This window comes from Gracilinanus agilis, chromosome 4, assembly GCF_016433145.1.
Source record: "Gracilinanus agilis isolate LMUSP501 chromosome 4, AgileGrace, whole genome shotgun sequence".
Classification (NCBI taxonomy): Eukaryota; Metazoa; Chordata; class Mammalia; order Didelphimorphia; family Didelphidae; genus Gracilinanus; species Gracilinanus agilis.
Window position 1 is genome coordinate 34,700,907 of NC_058133.1, and position 18,290 is coordinate 34,719,196.

At 53.8% G+C, this 18,290-nt stretch overlaps 1 protein-coding gene across 2 annotated transcripts in view; it reads right to left on the reverse strand.

Moving 5' to 3' along the window:
- The window catches only part of ST3GAL3 (ST3 beta-galactoside alpha-2,3-sialyltransferase 3), a 139,408-nt gene that overhangs the window by 3,993 nt on the left and 117,125 nt on the right, over positions 1 to 18,290 (reverse strand). For both annotated transcript variants that reach the window (XM_044674205.1, XM_044674204.1), the window contains 5 exons: positions 17,085 to 17,179; positions 15,556 to 15,619; positions 14,833 to 14,928; positions 14,451 to 14,637; positions 1,100 to 1,246 (listed from right to left, as the gene is read on the reverse strand). In XM_044674205.1, the coding sequence (XP_044530140.1) occupies positions 1,100 to 1,246; positions 14,451 to 14,637; positions 14,833 to 14,928; positions 15,556 to 15,619; positions 17,085 to 17,179 (589 nt within the window). The remainder of the gene's footprint in view (positions 1 to 1,099; positions 1,247 to 14,450; positions 14,638 to 14,832; positions 14,929 to 15,555; positions 15,620 to 17,084; positions 17,180 to 18,290) is intronic.

Genomic DNA, 18,290 nt, shown 5'->3' on the forward strand with positions numbered 1-18,290 from the left:
TTCCCCAGCCCTGCTCCAAGGACACACGTCAGACCTGGCTTGACTCTCCCCTCTCTAAGGCAGAGCAGCCGCTCGCTCTGTGCCCACCCAGGACTGAGGCTCCCACCACTTCTGCGGCTCGGGCCCAGGCACAGATGCCTGGGGGCCAGGCAGGCTCTGCTTCTCAAATGCAAAGCACTTCAGCTGCACGCAGGTCGGCTTGACCAATACTCCAGAGTCCATTTGGACCAGCTCCGAGATCTGCTTTGCCTGTCTGACAACCACAAGAAGGCAAGTGGGTAGAGCGCAGGATTTGGAGTCAGGAAGACCTGAGTTCAAATCTGACCTCAGCCACTCACTAGCTCTGTGACCCTGGGCAAGTCATTCAACCATTGCCTCAGTTTCCTCTACTGTAAAATGGGGATAATACCAGCCCCTCCTTCATGTGGTTGTTATGAGGCTCCAATGAGATACTCAGCACAGTGTGTGGCACACAGTAGGTGCTTAAGGAGCGCTCAGTCCCCAGCCCTTTCTCTGAGCCTGTCCATGACTCTCCCCAATGCCTGACACGTTCTCCTTCCTCACCGCCATCCTCAAGCGGCCTTGGAGATGCAGCTCCAGCGCCACCTTCCACAGGCCAAGCGCGTGCGCTCTGAGGCAGCCGCCAACACCTCGGACCCTCCTGGGTCTGCCCTTGGCCGCTCGTCCTTGCTGGGCCCCCTTGTCTGCGGGCTAAGACCACAGCCAGAGCTCCGTGAGCGAGCCGGCCGGTGTGGCCCCCAGGCGGCCATCTGAGCTGCCGGCTCCCTGCCCGGGACCCTCTGCCTTGCCTAGGCAGCCCCACGCTCCCCCCGAGCACAGGAAGGGTTTCTAGGGAAATCCCATCCGTCCTGTCCCTGCAGACAAAGCTCTTCCTGGCCTCCGCCCATCGGGCCACATGCCCAGCCACCTGCCTTTAATGTCCGCCAGACCCCAAGCACACGGGGAGGGCCTCCGCTAGAGATGCGAGGCTGGTGAGGTGCGTCTCTCTGGGGGTCTCTCTGGGGGTCTCTCTGGGGGTCTCTCTGGGGACGGGCACCCTCCCATCACTAAGCTGTCCTGGCCCAGCCAGGCTTCTTACCCCCCGGCCCATGAGGCCATGGTTGAAGGGGAGTCCGATGAAACTGAAGGCAGCCTCCTGGATGAAGTAGGGGTTCAGGATTCTTATCTCGGGGGGCTCCTTGGGCACTCGAGTGGCAACGGACTTCCAGAAGCCATCCGAAGCGCTCTGGAACACAGAGGAGGGAGACGTCAGCACGAGCTGCTGATGAGATCCGAGATGTGTGGCTGGAGCTGTGGTGGGCGCAAACCAGGAGGGGGAGCATGAATGGGGAGAGGAGGAGGACGGGGTGACAGGAGGGCACCCAACCCAAAGCACAGGAGACCAAAGTGGGGTGGCGCTGTGGATGGCGGGGACTGGGAAGGGGAATGTTAGGAGAACAGAGACGGGGCAGAGTCACAGGAGTGCCCGGGATGGGCTGGAGGGATGGGAAAGGACAGGCTGGGCGTGAAGGAGGGCAGAGGATGGGAAGGGGCAGAGCCGTGAACAGGAAAGGGACGAGGACATGCTGGGTCGAGGGATGAGCGGGGAGGGCACAGGGCATGACTGCGGGTGAGTCAGTGGCGTGCCCAGGCTGTGTAGGAGTGTTCTTGGGTTGGGGCCAGGGTGTGACAAGGGATGAAATAGGGCTGTGGCTAAAGGAGGTCCAGCTAAGTTGGAAAAGCAGGCTCTGTGGCAGTGCCACTCGGGGTCGCCCTCCTGGTCTCTGGGCCCAGCCTTTGCCCCTTCCCTGCTTCCTCCTGGGTGGCTGCTACAGTTCTCGCTGGTGCGCTTGCCCCACTCCCGCCTCCCTTTGGGCTCTCCTCGCCTGCCCCTGTCTCCTGTGGGGCTCCTGCCCCTGCTCTGCTCACAGCCACCCTTTGCCTCCTCCATGCTAGCTCACACTGCGGCTGCCTTGAGGGTGGGTGGCCATTGTCTTGCTCTCTCTATCTTGTCTGCTTCCTTGCTCTGGCTCAATCATTCTTTCCTATAAGGAAACTGGAAAAACGAAGACAGGCGATTAGGTGGGACTCCCTCAGCTCTCTGTGCTTTGCTTGCCTCGGCTCAGCGACTGCCTTGATGCAGCCCTTTGATCCTTTCCCCCTTTGAGGTCACGCGCATCCTCTATAAAATGAGGACGCTGCACTAGCTGGCACCTGAGCTTGTCCGGGTCTGGCCCTCTTCCTTGACATCTCTGGGCCAGGCTTTCCTCAGCCTGCAGCTGGAAGTTGTGGGGAACAGAGAAAGACAAATCGGGATTATGGGTGGGGAAAGGGGAACCCCATGGAGTAGGGCCAACCAAGGAATGGAGACCACGGCCCGGAGATGGAAGTGTAGCTGGAGCCCACCAAGGGCAAGCAGGAAGCTGATTTCAGAGGGGGAAGATCCCAGAATGATGGAAAATGATGGCACCAGCGGCTGCCAAACCACAGGCCTGTCTGGCATCCTCCTTAAGAACGATCTAAAACAGTGATTCCCAAAGTGGGCGCCACCACTCCCTGGTGGGTGCTGTAGCGATCCAGGGGGAACGGTGATGGCACAGGTACATTTATCTTTCCTATTAATTGCTATTAAAATTTTTTAAAATTAATTTCCAGGGGCTAAGTAATATTTTTTCTGAAAAGGGGTTGGTAAGCCAAAAATGTTTGGGAACCACTGCTCTAAAAGGCCAACAGAGCCAGAAGAGGAAGCAGCCCTGCTCTCAGGGAGCTGACATGGGGAGGAAGGAAGAGCCAACTCTCTAGCAGCTGCCCACTTGCCCATCCATCACTTCACAGGCTCACAGTGACTGCTGTAGGGTCCAGCAGAACCACACCTGGGCCAGGCTGGCCACTGCTTCTTGTGGGTGAGGCCCAAACAGGGGTTCAAGTCCTGGCCTTGTCGTTTCACTGGCTCCCAGGACCTCAGAGCCCTCATTTGTGAAATGTGGGGAAGAGTAGTTTACAGTAAAAGGCAGTTAAACCCTGGCTACAACACTAGGCGTGGAGTCAGGAAGACCTGAGTTCAAATCTAGTCTCAGACCCTTCCTGGCTCTGTGGCCTGGGTCACAGGGCCATTGTGAGTCAGGTGAAAGGACAGAGAACAGGTTGGCCACCTGGAAGGGTTCTCTAGTGGTGTCACAGGGATCTTTCCTCTGCTCTGTTCTGTTCAATAGTTTTATCAGTGCCTCGGGCGAAGGTACCCACGGCAAGGGAACCAAGTTGGCAGATGAAGTTCAGCAATTTGATTCAGCAAACACTAAGTCCCTACTGTATGCCACGCACTGTGCTCAGGCTGGGGTTCTCATTGTCCCAAGGGAAGTCTGCCTGTTGGGAGGGCCAGTTAGCGTTCTTTCCCGCACCAGGCCACCCTCTTCAGACCCTTACCTTCTGTCTTAGAATCAAGAATGTGTTTGGGCTCCAAGGCAGAAGAGCAGGAAGGGTTGGGCAATTGGGCGATGCTCAGGGTCATATAGCTGGGAAATGCCTCAGTCGAATTTGAACCCAAGTCCTCCTATCTCTAGGCCTGGCTCTCAAGCCACCTAACTGCCATACCTTCTGACCTGAGGAGGCCACCTTTGTCTCTACTATTTGCTGCCAAGTATTGAGAAGAATACAAGATGGCTGTCTTCTCTCCCACCCCATCACAAGCTCCCACCAATCTGGCTTCCATGCATGCCCCTGCCCCTAGCTGACCAAGGCTGGACATGACTCTGGTCAAACTAAAAAGCCTTTTCTTCTTCTTCTGAAAACTGCCCCTCCCCTTCCCCTTTCCTTCCAGTTCTCCAGGCAACAATCAACGCCGCTGGGCACCTTCTCCCAGGTACCCTCTCCTCTCCTAGCCTCCAGGAGACACCTTTGTCTGGGTTCTCATTCCAACCCTCTGACCGTTCCTTCTGGAGTTCCTTTGCTGGATCCCACATTCTATTAACACTCTTCTCTTTACCTCAGTCCTCTTTTACGAAGGGTCCATTCTCTAGCATGAATGGAAACTAGGCTCCCCGCCACCCTCAAAGGCACTCTGGGCCCAGAGGAAGAGGAGGAGGCCAAACGCCAGCTTCTCATAGCCTCTGCTGCCATAACTCAGCAGCCTCTCTCCTCAGAGGTTTGCTCCATTCATCTCCATCATCCTGCCAAGATACCAGACGTCTCCTGACCCCGAGGAATTCCAGCCCCTGCCCCCTGCCCTCAATCAGCCCCTCAAACTTTGGGACTTTAATATATCCTCCAACAGGGCCTCAGACCCCGATTCCCAGGTCAATCACCAGTTCCATTATACCGTTCCTCCCCCAGCACCTGGAAGAGTTCCAGTCATCACCCAGAACTCAACGTTCTTCCATCTCCCCCTAAAGCTTGCTGTCTCCCTCCTATTGAGTCTTTGGGGCGACTCTATGACTCTCAGAGCCCTTCGTCCTGAACCACGAGAGCGGTCCCAAGGGGCGATGGGCTGGCCACCCTTTGAGGAGCTGGCTCCGAGCTCCTTCTCGGCCGTTGGAGGGGGATCGCTTTCCCTTGTCAGTGGGCCCCTGACCTCATGGTGGAGGAGCTCGGAGCTTCCCACCATGCTTGACCCCCTTCCCTTTGCCCTCTCGCTCTCATGCCTGGTCAAACCTCAGCTCTGGGTTGGTCCCACCATCCTGACTTCTCACTTCCTACTGGGATCTGCTGAATACCCCCAACTAAAGCACAATCAATCCAGCGTACTTATTATATGCCTACTGTGTGCATGGCCTAAGCGATACAAGTGCCAGGAGCTCCCATTCTAAGCAGATGTCAGTCTGCAAAAATAGACACAGCATAAAGAGAAAGTGAACAAAGTACTTCAGTACCAGGGGTTTGGGAGGGAGGGCACCAGCAGCTGGGGTGGGGGAGTTCTTCCCTGACTGACTCTCCTAACACCCTCAAAGCTTTCTGTCCCAGATTCTATAGCTGCTCCTCATTCCCTCTCATCAGAGGACCTCCCTGGCTTTATGGAAGGCTGAGGCCATTTGGTGGAGTTCCCTGATCTTCTCTATTCTCCATCCCAGACCCCTCAACATCCTCCCCAGTGAAGAGGCCAAGGCCAGTCCCTCTGCCTATCACCTTAATTCCCTCCCATCCTTTCTCTTCTAGGAGTTTGCCTCTCCCATCTTCATTCTCCTGGTTCCTTCCTGCCCACCCCCCTTCCTATCTCCAAACATATGCAGGTCTACCCTTTCCTTAAAACAACACAACCTTCGATGACTGTCATCCCTTTGAGCTACTCTCCTCCCTTTCTCAGCCAAACTCCTAGAAAAAGCTGTTTCTACTCTGTCTCCCCTCAATCACTTCTTGGCCCCTTCTGACCTATCTTCCGAAGGATGGGAAAAATCCCTCTCACTGTCTGTTGGTCTGTCTGCCTGCCTGCCTGTCTGTCTCTCTCCCTCTCCCTGCCCATTGGCCCAATCACCACATGGATCACACATCCCCTTTTATCTCCATTCTCATGGCTCCGGCCCAGTTTTGGCCCTGTCACCTTACATTGGGATTACTGTGATGACCTTCTAACTGGTCCCCCTGCCTCAAGTTTCTCCCCTCTCCAATCTAACCTCAGCCGCCAAAGTAAGTTTCCTGAAATTCGTGCCTGACCATATTGTCCCCCAACTCAACAGCCCCCTGCAGTTCCCTCTGGCCTTTGAGTTCAAATACAAAGTCCTCTGGCTTTTGGAGGCCTTCTTCCCTGGCCCCTTCTTTTCTATACTGGCTGAGCCCCCATTCCTGGCTTCCTCCAAGGCTCAGTTCAATCCCTAACCCCCAGCTCACCTTGGACTCTCAGGTCTCCTTCATCTCCTCTGTGTAGATCTTACCTGCTTATACAGTTGTCTCCCTTATTAGAGTGGGAAACCAATAAGGGCAGAGCCTCTGTCTTTGCCTTTCTTCATAGTCCCAGGGCTTAGGATATAGGAAGCACTTAATAGATATTTGTGGCCTGACTGCCTCTCAGAGGTTATCAGCCATTTCTGAGCCTCAAGTCTGAGAGTCTGTCCTCAGCCTTCATCCCCTTGACCTCTGTCACTTTCAGCTCTCGGATCATCTCTTCCTCCCTGAACCTCTTTTTTCCCTTGGCTTTCAGGACACGGTTCTTCTGGTTTTCATCCTCCCTCTCTGACTGTTCCCTTGCTGTGTCATCAGTCATGCTGCACTCCCTAATTGTGGATGCCTGCCCAAGTACTCTGGCCTGGGTCCCTTTTCTCCCTCCCTCTCAATGGTTCCATCATCTCCCATAGGGGTTAAAAAAAAATTCTTACCTTCTGTCTTACTATCAGTTTCAAGACAGAAGAAAGGCAAAGGATAGGCAATGAGGTTAAAAGACTTACCCAGGGTCACATGGCTAGGAACTATCTGATTTGAACCTAGGACCTCCCAACTGCGGGGCTGGCTCTCTATCCACTGTCTACCTAGTTTCCTCATCCCCCATTGGTTTAAGGATCATTTCTCTCCTGAGTTCCAGGCCCAAATTCTCATTTCCCTTCTAGATATTTCTATCTGGAAGTTCTATAGGAATTTCTGAACCCACATGACCTCCCAGAAGCCCTGCTAAGCACATCCAGCCTCTGGACTTCACTCTTTCACTTACAAGAACCATTCATAACTGCGCTGGGACTTTAGCATCACAGCTTAAAATTCAAGCATGACAGGCTCCTGGCCAGGGATGGAGTATAGCTAAGAAGAACTGATAAGAAGGTATCCGCTCAGTCTTGCAAATCTAAAAAGAAAGATTCCCCCCTGAAAAAGAAGGGGATGGAGACATGGCCAGCACCCCTCCACTGCGCTAGACACAAGAGACCAGCTATATCATAGGAAGGTGAGTCGCCGCACGGGTGTAGACAGCCACACATTTCAGAAAGAAGCCACACTAAAGCCCAGGCCTCAGATGTCTGTACGCAAAGGCACGGAGTAGAATGAACTGGAGAGTCGAAGGCCAGAAGGCAAACTTGATCTTCCAAACACCATGGAGACTTGGTGGGATGAGATTCCTGACTTGAATAGGGCTCTGGAATCACATACCTTATTCAAAAGAAACAGGATAGGGGAAGAAGGGGTGGGACAAAGGAGTATTGTCTGTTGGGAAGATATAGTCGTGTCAGAAAATGCAGGCACCCCAGTGGGAGGAGAGGGGGCAGAGGAAGCTCCGAAGAGGCAGTGTGGTCAGAAGAATCCATACTGTCACCAGAGAAGACGAGACCATGGGGCACAAAGAAGACAAAGACGAGGAGTCTGGGAAACAGATCCAAGCGCCTGGGGGTGACATTCATCATTCAGACATGAGATGAATCTCTCTCTGACAAAAGCAGTTCAGCTCAATTCAAGATGCCTTTATTAAGTTATTATTAACACCATGCCATGGACTACATACTGTGCTCATCATTGGAGATAAGTAAGGAGGTGGCAGACTGGGTGGAGCCTGGAGACAGGAAGACTTGAGTTCAATTCCAGCCTTAGTAACTTCCTGGCTGTGTGACCCTGGGCAAGTCATTTCACGTCTGGCTGCCTTAGTTTCTTTAACTGTAAAATGGGGATGATGATAGCACTTATCTCCCAGGGTTGTTGTAAGGATCATATGAGATAACAATTATAAATGCACTTAGCAGAGTGTCTGGTGGCACATAGCTGTTATTGTTGTGGCTAGTGTTATTGTCATTATTATAAAAATAACCACAAAATAGCTCCTTACCTCGGGGAGTTTGCAATGTGTATTTAAAGTCAATTCAAAGTAATGTTGAGGGAATGAGAGCATTAAAGGTGGGGGGACCAGGAGTTGGCTCATGGACTGGCACTGAAGTTGAGCTTTGGAGGCAGTGGTAAAGAAGGGCATTCCAAGCAGGGCAAAGGCATGGAGATGGGAGATGGATTGAATATGACCATCAAGAGTGGGAAACACCTAGGAAAGCCTTGGTTTGCCTCTGATCCCTTTATCCTTCACAAGGTGGAAGAACCAACAAAGGGCCTTATTTAGAGATGGAGATGAAGCATGCAGGTCGGGAAGGAAAGAGCAGGCTCCAAAGAGAGATACCTCCATTGGGCTCACTGCTGATCTGATCTAAGAAGACAAATTTAAGAAGGGAGAAATGGTGACATCCAGGCCCCAAAATCCTGTTTCCCAAGCACAAGACGGGCAAAGCACAGCTTTGAAAAGAAGCTGGGCGGGGGGTGGGGTCAGTGGACTAAAGACTCAATTGGAGTCAATCCCACCCCTACAGCTCAGCTGTCTGAGGCTGGACTGAGAAGAACCAAGTGTTTGGGACAAGGCTGGGTGGGTGGGTGGGGGTGATGGCCGGGGGGCGCCTGGTAAATTCTGCCCTGATCAGGACACAGGTGGAGGCTCACATGCAGTTGTGAGCACTACATTTTAGGAACTTCCCTGGTTGGAGAGTGTCCAAAGGAGAGAGTGTAGACCAGTGCAAAGGCTGGAGATTGTCTCACATTAGGCCCAGGCAAAGTGATGGGAGTGCTGCCTGGAGATAGGAGGGAGCTGGAGGGGGGGGGGGGGAATATGCAGAGCTGCCAAGTGGAAGGAGGGGGATCCTAGCCAACCCGAGGGAGAAGAGGCAGTCACCCAAAGATGATGACAGCTTCCATCATTTCCAGTGGGAGGCAGATGGCCCACAGTTCAGAGGATGGTTTGGAGGTGAGCCGTCTCAGGTCAGGGGCTGATGCCCTCAATCCAGGGCACTTTCCTCCCTGGGATTTGTGGCTCTTCCCTTCTGTTTCTGAAGGCTTTGGGAGGGTGCTTTCTGTAGGCCTATCCACTTCCCTAGGGAACAGGGAGGCAGGAACTGCTGGTGGTCCTAAAATAGCCTTACACAGATTTTTGCAAGCCTGGCCTCAAAGGCTAGGACACCTCAGTCCAACAGATGAATAAAAACCTGTGAGTAGGCTTTCCAGACGAGGACTCGCTCTCTCACCCTGGGCTCCCCAAGTGCAGTCCCAAAGCAGATTTCAGACCCCTTGAGCTCCCCCAGCCCCATACTTGCCTCGCCTCTGTGGTCTCAGGCTGCAGATGCCCCTCAAGGCAACTTCCAGGCTCCTGAGACCCAGACACTGAACTAGGGAGGCCAAGCCTAGACCTGGGGCCCTTCAGAAGGGATTCCTGATTGCTGAGTAGCTGTTTACCAGACACGAAAGTCCCGTTCCCCCTACTCCACCACCACCTCCCAGCCCCCCTACATACATGTAGACTGCCTGTCTGGGAGCGGGAACTCCCAGGGGTAGGGGGCAGGCTTGGGTCAGGACCACACCCGCTGGAGCAACCCCCCTCATTTCTGCCTCCCCTGCAGGGATGGAGGAGGCCCAGGCTTCAGGCCTGAGCCTTTCAGCAGGACAAGTCAGCCATGCAGCAACACATTTCCCATCCTGTGAAGAAGGAATAAGGAACTGGTGGGTGAGAAGCTTGGAGGCTGGGCTGGGAAAGCCTAGGGAGCACAAGAGGATTGCTGCCATCAGGGGCACCTCATCCTTCCCAAGCAGATGTGACTACAGCATCCCTATCCTGGTCCATCCCCCAGGCTCATTTTCCTGATATTAAACCTAAATTGTCCCCTTGAGAATTGTCCCCATGTATTGCCCCTAGTTCTACCCTGTGGGGGTGGCATGCAGGACCAGTCTAGTCCTACATCTCCAGGACAGTCCTTCACACACTGGAAGGCAGCTCTCACAATCCTGAGTCTTCCCTTCTCCAAACTAAACATGCCCACCTCCGTCAGCCTACCCTCCTATGACATGGACCCAAGGTCTTCCTCATTGTGGGTTCCCTCTTCTGGACCTTCCCTTGCCAGCTTCTCAGTGTCCTTCCTAAGTCATGCCACTCAGAAATGAGCACAAGCTCCAGATGTGTTCTGACCAGAGCTGAGGATGGAGGCACTCACCCTCCCTACCTGAAGGCCTAGAAGATCTACCCAAGATCTTGTGAGCCTGGGGGGGTGCCAAAGTGAGCTGCTGCCTCCTCTAGAGTTGGCAGGCACTGAGAGGGCCACCATGCTGCCAGCCTTCGTGCATCAGCCAAATGTGAGTTAGTAGTCCTGTTCTTACTGTTATTAGGACCACTGTGGCTGCCAGGATGCCCATTGCACCTTCCGGTTAGCCTGGCTTCGCTTCTCGCCTGTCTGCCCTTGCCCGTAGGAGCTCGAGGCTCCTTGTGCATCACTTGGGGCTCTCTACATATTGTCAGAATTGTTTCTCTTTGTGTCTTCAGAATTTCACCCCCAAGATGTAGACTCTAAGGGATCACCCTAACATAAATATCAATAATATGGAAATAGGTCTTAATCAATGACACATGTAAAACCCAGTGGAATTGTGTGTTGGCTATGGGAAGGGGTGGGAGGAGGGGAGGGAAAGAACATGAATCATGGAACCATGGGAAAATATCCCAAATTAATTAATTAAATAAAAGTTTTCAAAGCACAAAAAAAAATAAAAATAAGAATTTCACCCCCAAACCCTGGCCAAGTAGTCCAGGGAGTACCACCTCTCCTTCCTCTGACCCAGTCCTTTGGAATCTGCTCTCCCCCAATCCCAGGACCATTCAGATGAGCCCTGGATTTCTTCTGCTGCTTTCCCACAAATTCTGAGAAGAGTAAAAAAAAATACACTAATAATTCTGATCATTTTAAGCCTCAGCTAGACCTTCTTTCTTGTGGCTGAGGAGCAGATCCAGAAGGCAAGGTGAGAAGTTCAATGTTCCGCTTTAGGTTGAGAAGAGACTTATCTGCAAAACTGAGATCCTCCATCTCTACTCTGTCATGGTCCTGGCCTGAGGGGATCTGTTTCCCAACACCTTCTGCCCTTCTCCTTCTAGACCCTTCAGCTGCCATGGCCTCAGTGATTAACTTTGTGCTGATAATTCTTAGATCTACTGAACTTGACCTCCAGTTTCATGTCTACAACATTTAGACCTCTCAAACTGGATGTCGTGCAGACATCTGAACTCAGCACATTCCAAAAAGAACTCATTCTCTTTCTCTCCAAACTCCTTCTTCCTTCAAACTTCTCCATCTCTGTCGAAGGCATCATCCTTCCATCCCCCAGGCTCAGCCCCCAGGGGCCATCCTCAGCTCCTCACTCCTTTACCCCACCCCACCTCATGTCCAATCTATGGCCAAGGCCGTCTCTCAAAATGCCCCCTTCTCTCCTCGGACGCTGCCACCACACTGGGGCCTGCCCTCATCAGCCCATGCTTGGACTACTGCAATGTCCTGTTGGTGGGTCTGCCTGCCTCGAGTCTCTCTCCTCTCCAATCCATCCTCCCTCACGTCCCAGAGATCTCCTAAAAGTGCAGATCACATCCCACCCCTGGCTCACACCCCACAGGCTCCCAGCACTCCTCTGTTCGTTCTCAAAATCCTCCCTAACTCAGTCCCCTCCTTGCTTTCCAGTCTTCTGGCTCTTTACTCCCCACCAGGCACTTTGTGATCTGGTGACACAGGCCTTCTCACTGCTTCTCCATCCTTGTTGGCTACCCCCAGGCCTGGAATGTTCTTCCTCCTCATCGGTCTGCTGGCTTTCCTCCGTCCTGGCTCAAACCCCAACTACTACAGGAAGCCTTTCCCGTTCTGCCTCACCACCAGCGTCTTCCTTCTGATCCTCTCCAGTCCACTGTGCCTAGAGCTGGTTTGTCCTTCATTGCCTGCATGTCATGCCCCCACCTCCCCATTAGACTGTGGGCCCTTCTGTTGCACGGACTGTCTTTGTATCCTCAGGGCTTAGGACCGTGCCCGGCACACAACTGGCACTTAACGAATGTTTGCTTAATGACTGACAGACTCTCATGTATTTCCTCCTTCTGTCCTGGTGGTATTTAGTGTACTCTGATGACAATTTGCTTCTCTCCGGGGCCTGGCCTGCCTCCCCTCTGTGTACATTGCTCCTTCATGGTCCTCGCCCCCATATAAAACCCATCCTGTTTCCTGTTCCCAAAGTACACGATTCCCATTTACAGAGCTCATCCCACCAAGACTCCTGTTTGTTCTACTTTGGGCCTCTGTACAAACACTGGAGGCCGCTGACTTCTTTCTTGGACTTCTGGGTATCTCTGCGCTTCCTAGGCTGTAGCTGCTCTCTGTGCTTTGTGGCTAGGTGGAGGGACATGGGCAGTTTTCTCTCTTCCCCTTCTTTTTTCCAGTAGAAATCTTTTAATTAAATTTGCAAGACTCCTAACAAATACTTTCTATTCAGTCCTTTTTAATACACTCCTTCCCTGGCCAGGAGTCTGTCGTTCCCATATTTTAAGCTGTGGCCCAGAGAACCAAATCCCAAGTTCAGGCACCATCTTCTTAAGCAGCTCTGCCTTTCTCTTTGGAATCCTTGCCTCAAACTAGCTGGTAACACCCACTGTTTTCCACTTCCTCACCTCTTACACACTGGCCAACCCTTTGCAGGCTGGCTTCTAATCTCACTGGGCAGAAGGGGCTCTCTCCAAAGTTACCAGCATCTCGTCATTGCCAAATCCAACGCACTTTCTCCATCCTCAACCTTCCTGCCCTCTCTGAAGGCTCTGACAGAGCAGATGGCCTTCTCCTCCCTAGATTTTTATGTCCTGGCTCCCTCTGGGCCCTGTCCTGGGCCCTTCCTCTCCACACCATTTCCCTGAAGAGAGCTCAGAGACCCAGCTCTCTAGTCCTTGACTCTCCGGATCCCCAGCAAGTCCCTGTCATAGACTTTCCATGAGACATTTCTACCTGGATGCTGCTGACATTCCAAACTCCACACGTCCAAGACAAAACTCAGTAGCTTCCCCCTGGCCATCCCTTCTTTGAACTTCCCTGTTAACTCCGGAGGACCCTGCCCTTGGGATGTCTCCCAGGCTCACAATAGGGGCATCATCCTCGACTCTCCACTTTCCAGCACTCACCCTATGGAATCAGTGGCTGAGTCTTTCTGCAAGTTCCCGTCTCCAGGCCCGGCTCTAACCGGTGGGCCACCTCACTGCCCACATCTTCTGCACCTCTGTCCCCTCTCTCTCCCTCCATTCACACACGTCCATGCATGCGCACACAGTCACCCCCCTGGTTAAAGCCTTCGTCCCCTCTCACCTGGCCTCTGGCAGCAGCCTCCTAACTGGCCTCCCTGCCTTCAGGTTCTCCCCTCTCCAGTTCATCTTCCACCCAGCTGTCAAAGTTATCTTCAAGCTCAGGTCTGACCACGGCACTCTTCTGATCAATAAACTCCAGTGGCTCCCTAGTATACAGATTCCTCTATTTGGCTCCAAATCACCCATCCAGGAATATTACCTTGGGCTCCTTCATACACTCTGTGGTTCTACCATAGAGTCTAGTTCATGCAATAGAGTCGGGAGGACCTGAGTTCAAATCTAGCCTCAGAAACTTATTGGCTAGTAAGTCACCAACTAGTGACCCTGGACAAATCATTCCCTCTCCATGTGCAGCTTTCTCCACTGTAAAATAAGGATAACACTAGCATTTAGCCCCTCGGAAGATAAAGGGCAGAGAAGCCACTGACCACCCACGTGCCTTCTGCATCAGATCACAACACAGTAAAAGGCAGAGGCAGAGGCAACGGGCCTTCAGCGAAGTGGGCACAGGACCTAAATCTGGGCACACTGCGGGCATTTGCCAAAGGATCTGGCAGGACAGTGAGAGAGAAATGATGTAGAACAGATTCTTGGGTATTTTTACCCCGACCTCCTCTCGCTGCAGTGATGGGAATAACCACGTGGGACCCCCCCACCGATCCCCAGGGTAGAGGAAGCCTCCAGCTCCTGGTGCCAGCCTCCAGGCCTGCCCTCACCAGCCTTACGTTCTGTACACAAATTGCTTTTGCTAAGTAACTTTAGAAGGTAAAACTCCAAGAAAGTCCTCATGGGCAAGGTGAGCCACGAGCAGAGCCCTTAGGAAGTCTGAGATTCTACATCAGGAAGACCTGAGTTCAGATCCTGCTTCTGACACTTACAAACTGAGTGGCCCTGAGCACTTAACAGCTCCCAGTCTCTCATCTGTAAAATGGGGATTACATCTACTCTGCACAGTTGTTGTGAGGATCAAAGGAGATGACAGAGAGCTTCACAAGCTTTAAACACTACAAATTTTGAGTAATAGCAACAATGCTCCATTTCTATCATACGTCAGACATCTTAAATTGCTCCTCCGGCTCACCAGCTGATCGCTCAATGGTGAACTTATCCCTGAGGCAGGCCACCCCTCCTCCCATCATGCTTTGGGCTGCAGGTCCTGACCCAGCACAGACTCAGGGGGCAGTGGGGAAAGCTCAGGGGGTACTCGTGGGGCTACGAGTTGTCTCCTGGCGGGCAAAGCCTCACGAGAGCCGCTTTGCAGGGCACCAGCCCATCCTGACCCCTGCTTCATGAGCCAGGGTGCCCCTGCCCGGGGCGGGGGGCGGTGCCAGAGGGAGGTCAGGAGGCCCAGGCCAGGCCGGCTCACCACTTTCTCCTTGTAGACGATGTACTTGAGCCACTTGAAGTCTTGCCACTTGAAGCCAGCCAGGACAAAGAGGGAGTCCTTCTCGTACTCCTCCGGCCGCTGCATGGCGCCCTCGGGATAGGTGATGCGCAGGGTGGTCTTGCCCCCAACGTCCTTCTCAAAACCCTTCACCGGCGCCGAGTTCAGCCTAGCAAAGTGTGCTCTGTGTTGGTCCCCAGTTGTCCCGGCAGAGCCCTCCCCCTCTCTGCTCCCAGCCTCAGTTTCCCCATCCATAGCAGTCATGGAAGCAGCTTATGGAGGGAACCCCAGGAGCCCCCAGCCGTCCCTCGAGGACAAGGGAAAACAAAGCAAACGGGCCTGCCCTTCCCTCTCTGCAGCTCACCTGACCACGATGTCATAGTCATCGATCCGGGCTCCCAAGGACTTGTTGGCAAGGACGCCCCCATTCCCTATGATGATGCAACGACGGCAGCTGAGGCTGGGGGGCGACAGCAGAAGCTCCTTGAGCTGGTCCAAAGCCCAGGAACAATGGCTGGTGGCCCCGGGCCCACCCTCTGCACAGGGAGCTTCGCCCACTCCACTGGGGAGCAGGGGCAGGGCTGGTCCATCATCTTCCCAGAACCCTGTGACTTGTATGGGACCCTCAGGCCAGGGGGCCACGTGCCTGGGCTCTCTGGGTCTGGATTGGGGTCTGTTCCAGTGTCAGGGTGAGGGCAGAAGGGGAGCAGACAGGGGAGAAGGCGGTGTGACTGCACAGGATACAAGGAAGACTTGCACCAAAGCAGGGGCAGCCCACCCAGGGGCCAGTGGGGGAAGAGAAAAGCCTGGACCGCGAGAGCTGCCCAGGGAGGAGGTCTCTTGTGGGGGATGCTGCGGGGGCATCTTTGTTCAAATTTGGGGTGGACATGTGGCTTCTGAGCTCCTTTCTCATTCTGACTCTATGAGGGCAGAAGAGAGGGGAGGGCCAGGGAGAGCTGAGGAGGGCAGGGGAGGCTGATGGGGAGGGACCCCGGCTCTTCTCTGACACTTCTGGGGCAAGGCAGAGAGCTGCCATGTTCCACTTGGCCCCAGGGCCTGCAAGGGGCCCGTGAGCTCAGGGCCTCACCTGTCCAGGGCAGGGGTCAGGCGATACTCTTTGGTGGCTGACAGGATGGCTTTGATCAGGTTATCTGTGGGACAAAGAAGACTGGTTTAGAAGGTCTGACTGGAAGTCTTCTGCAAAGGCCACTTGGAAGCTTCTCTGGACAGCCATCATTTGAGCTATGATCCCTGAGGACCTGGGAATTGAGGCCTGAACGCTGGCCGCCACCTGCTGGGAGACGGTGCTGGGTATTTGAATATCTCTAAACAAATGTCCAGCTGGGCTCCTGCCAGGACCAACTTTGGAGAAGTGGTTGCCTGCACCAGGGAAGAAGCTGCCTGCGTAGCTCTCCCCTGCTCCATCCCTCCACCCCCTCAGGAGGCCACCCCAAATGCTGGCTGTCAGCACTGCCTTGCTGGGCTGTAACTCATCAGGTTTGGCCCTGGCCACTAGACTTCTGGTTCTTCCCAGCTCCTTCCTCCCCTCTGGACACCATCCTGGCCCTGCAGCTCCCCCCAGACTCTTGTCAGTTGTAGCTCTGGAGGCCCCCATTAAGCAGCAGGGAGAGCTGGAGCCTGGGCCGACCAAAGCTCAGGCAGAAGGGCAGGGGCAGGCTGTCTCATCCTGGACAAGTGGAACACAGCCAGGCCATTTCCAGAATCCAGGCCCTTCCTTCTGCATGTGGACAGGTCAGTGCAGGCCCTGCTCCCTCTCAGCTTCTTCCCCCCTCCCTTTCCTAGAAGGCCATCACTGTGCCCAAAGGGCCCCAGGCCACCAGCAGCCCTGTCTCTGGACTCAGGAGTGCCCAAATAGAAAGTTTGCACATTATACTCTTACAGGAAGAGACAAGACAGACAGAGTGAGCATAAGAGAGACAGAGACATAGGCAGAGAATGAGAGACAGAGAGTAAGGGAGAGACAGACAGAGACACTGAGACAGAATAAGAGAGAGACAGAGTGGGAGAGAGCTCCCCAGGGAGGGAAAGGGACTTGCCCATGGCCTCACAGCCAGGACTCCCAAGTCCATGGCTTTCCCCCATAGCTGAGGCTGCCCTCATTTCTGCAGGAGGGCACATGCCCATCTATGTAAGAAAGTAGGACACTTTGGTTCCCCCCACAACCCCCACAGTCCAACCAGTCCTTCCTCTTGCTTTTCCATGCCCCATCACCCAGGCCTGGAATGCCCTGCCTCCCTCACCTCCAGCCCCAGAGCCCCTTGCTTCCTGCAAGCTCAGTGTGAGCACCACTTCTGGGGTGGTGCCAGGTCCCCCAGACCCGGGGCTTCTCCCTGCACAAACACCTGGCATTTCTTCTCGCTCTCCACTTACAGACCCCCAGCGCCGCCTTCCTGCAGGTCAGAATAAAAGCTCCGAGGGGCAGGAGCTCGATTCTTTTGTGGCAGGGGCTTGAACAAATACTTGTCCACTGCCCTAAATCCAAATCCAGCCCCTTCTCCTCAGCCTGACTCTTCCTCCGGGGCCCAGGGCTGACCAGTTTGCTGTCTGGGAAGGGAGGGCAGGGAGGGATGTCAGGGCCCAGGCCCCCCAACCTACCTTGTCCTTTAATTCCAAAGGGTGGCACGAAGTCTCGGATGCGGGCCCATTTGCGGAAGGAGTCATCCAAGAACATGGGTGCAGGTCTGGAGAATCTGGAAAAAGAGACCAGTGAGTCCAGTTACTCGTCTAGGAGAGCCCTGGGTCCTCTTCCTCCAGCTGGGGAACAGGCAAGAGCTCGCTTCTCTTGGACATAGCTAGCTCACAAGCGGACTGAAAGCTGGCTGGCCGTAGGAGATGGCCAGCAAAGGAACTAAAGGAAAGGACATGATCCTACAGAACAGACGGCCTGATGCCCTCAGAGAATGGAGAGCTGTGCCAGCCCCTCGTTTTACAAACAGGGAAACCGAGGAGAGTGGGGAGAAGGGATGGCTGAGTAAGCTCTCTCATTCTGGACTGGGACACATGTAGAAACATCTTCTGGGTGGTGCTGAGTCATTCCAACTCAGGGAATGAGAAGGGTGGCAGCTGAGGCTGGCCCAACCCTATCCATGGTTGCCTTGCCTGGTATGGAATGGGGCAGCCAGTGCTGGCCCTCAGGCCCTCCTGCTCCTTCCTTTACTCCTTCCACAATGGTCATCATCCCCAGGCAGAAGCAGAGGCCTGAGATCAATCAATCCTAGAAAATCTGGGAATCTTGGTGCTAGCAGGCACCTCAGTAGTACTCAGCCCTCCTGTGATGGGGAACTCAATACTGCCTGAAGCAGCAATAATAGTACTACGACTTCTTTTTAAGTCTACAAAGCACCTTACAGGTCTGGCCACATCAGAGGCTCCCGACTGCCCTGCCCAATGGGAGGAGGGACATGCAGATATCATTAGCTACATTTTACAGATGTAGCAACCGAGGCCCAGTCATACTGCTTGCAAGTGTCCCAGGCAGAACTTGAACCCAGGTCTTCCTGTTCAAGCACTCTATTCACTACACCACATGCCTCTAAGATCAAATAGAAATGTCTTTTGTTTAATTTTTAAAGCCCTTTACGACCTGGCCCCAAAGGAGCTTTGCAGCCCCTCATTGGTCACTATGCCCTGCTCCCCTACCCTCTGAGACTTGACCAAACTGGCCTTTTTCTCTGTTCCTCACCCACACCATTCCATCTCCATCTCCATGCCTTTGCACCGGCTGTTCCCCACACGTGCCTTCTCTCCTTATCTCATCTTTAGAATCCCTCTCGATGCTCCTGCGGCAGCTCAGGCACCACC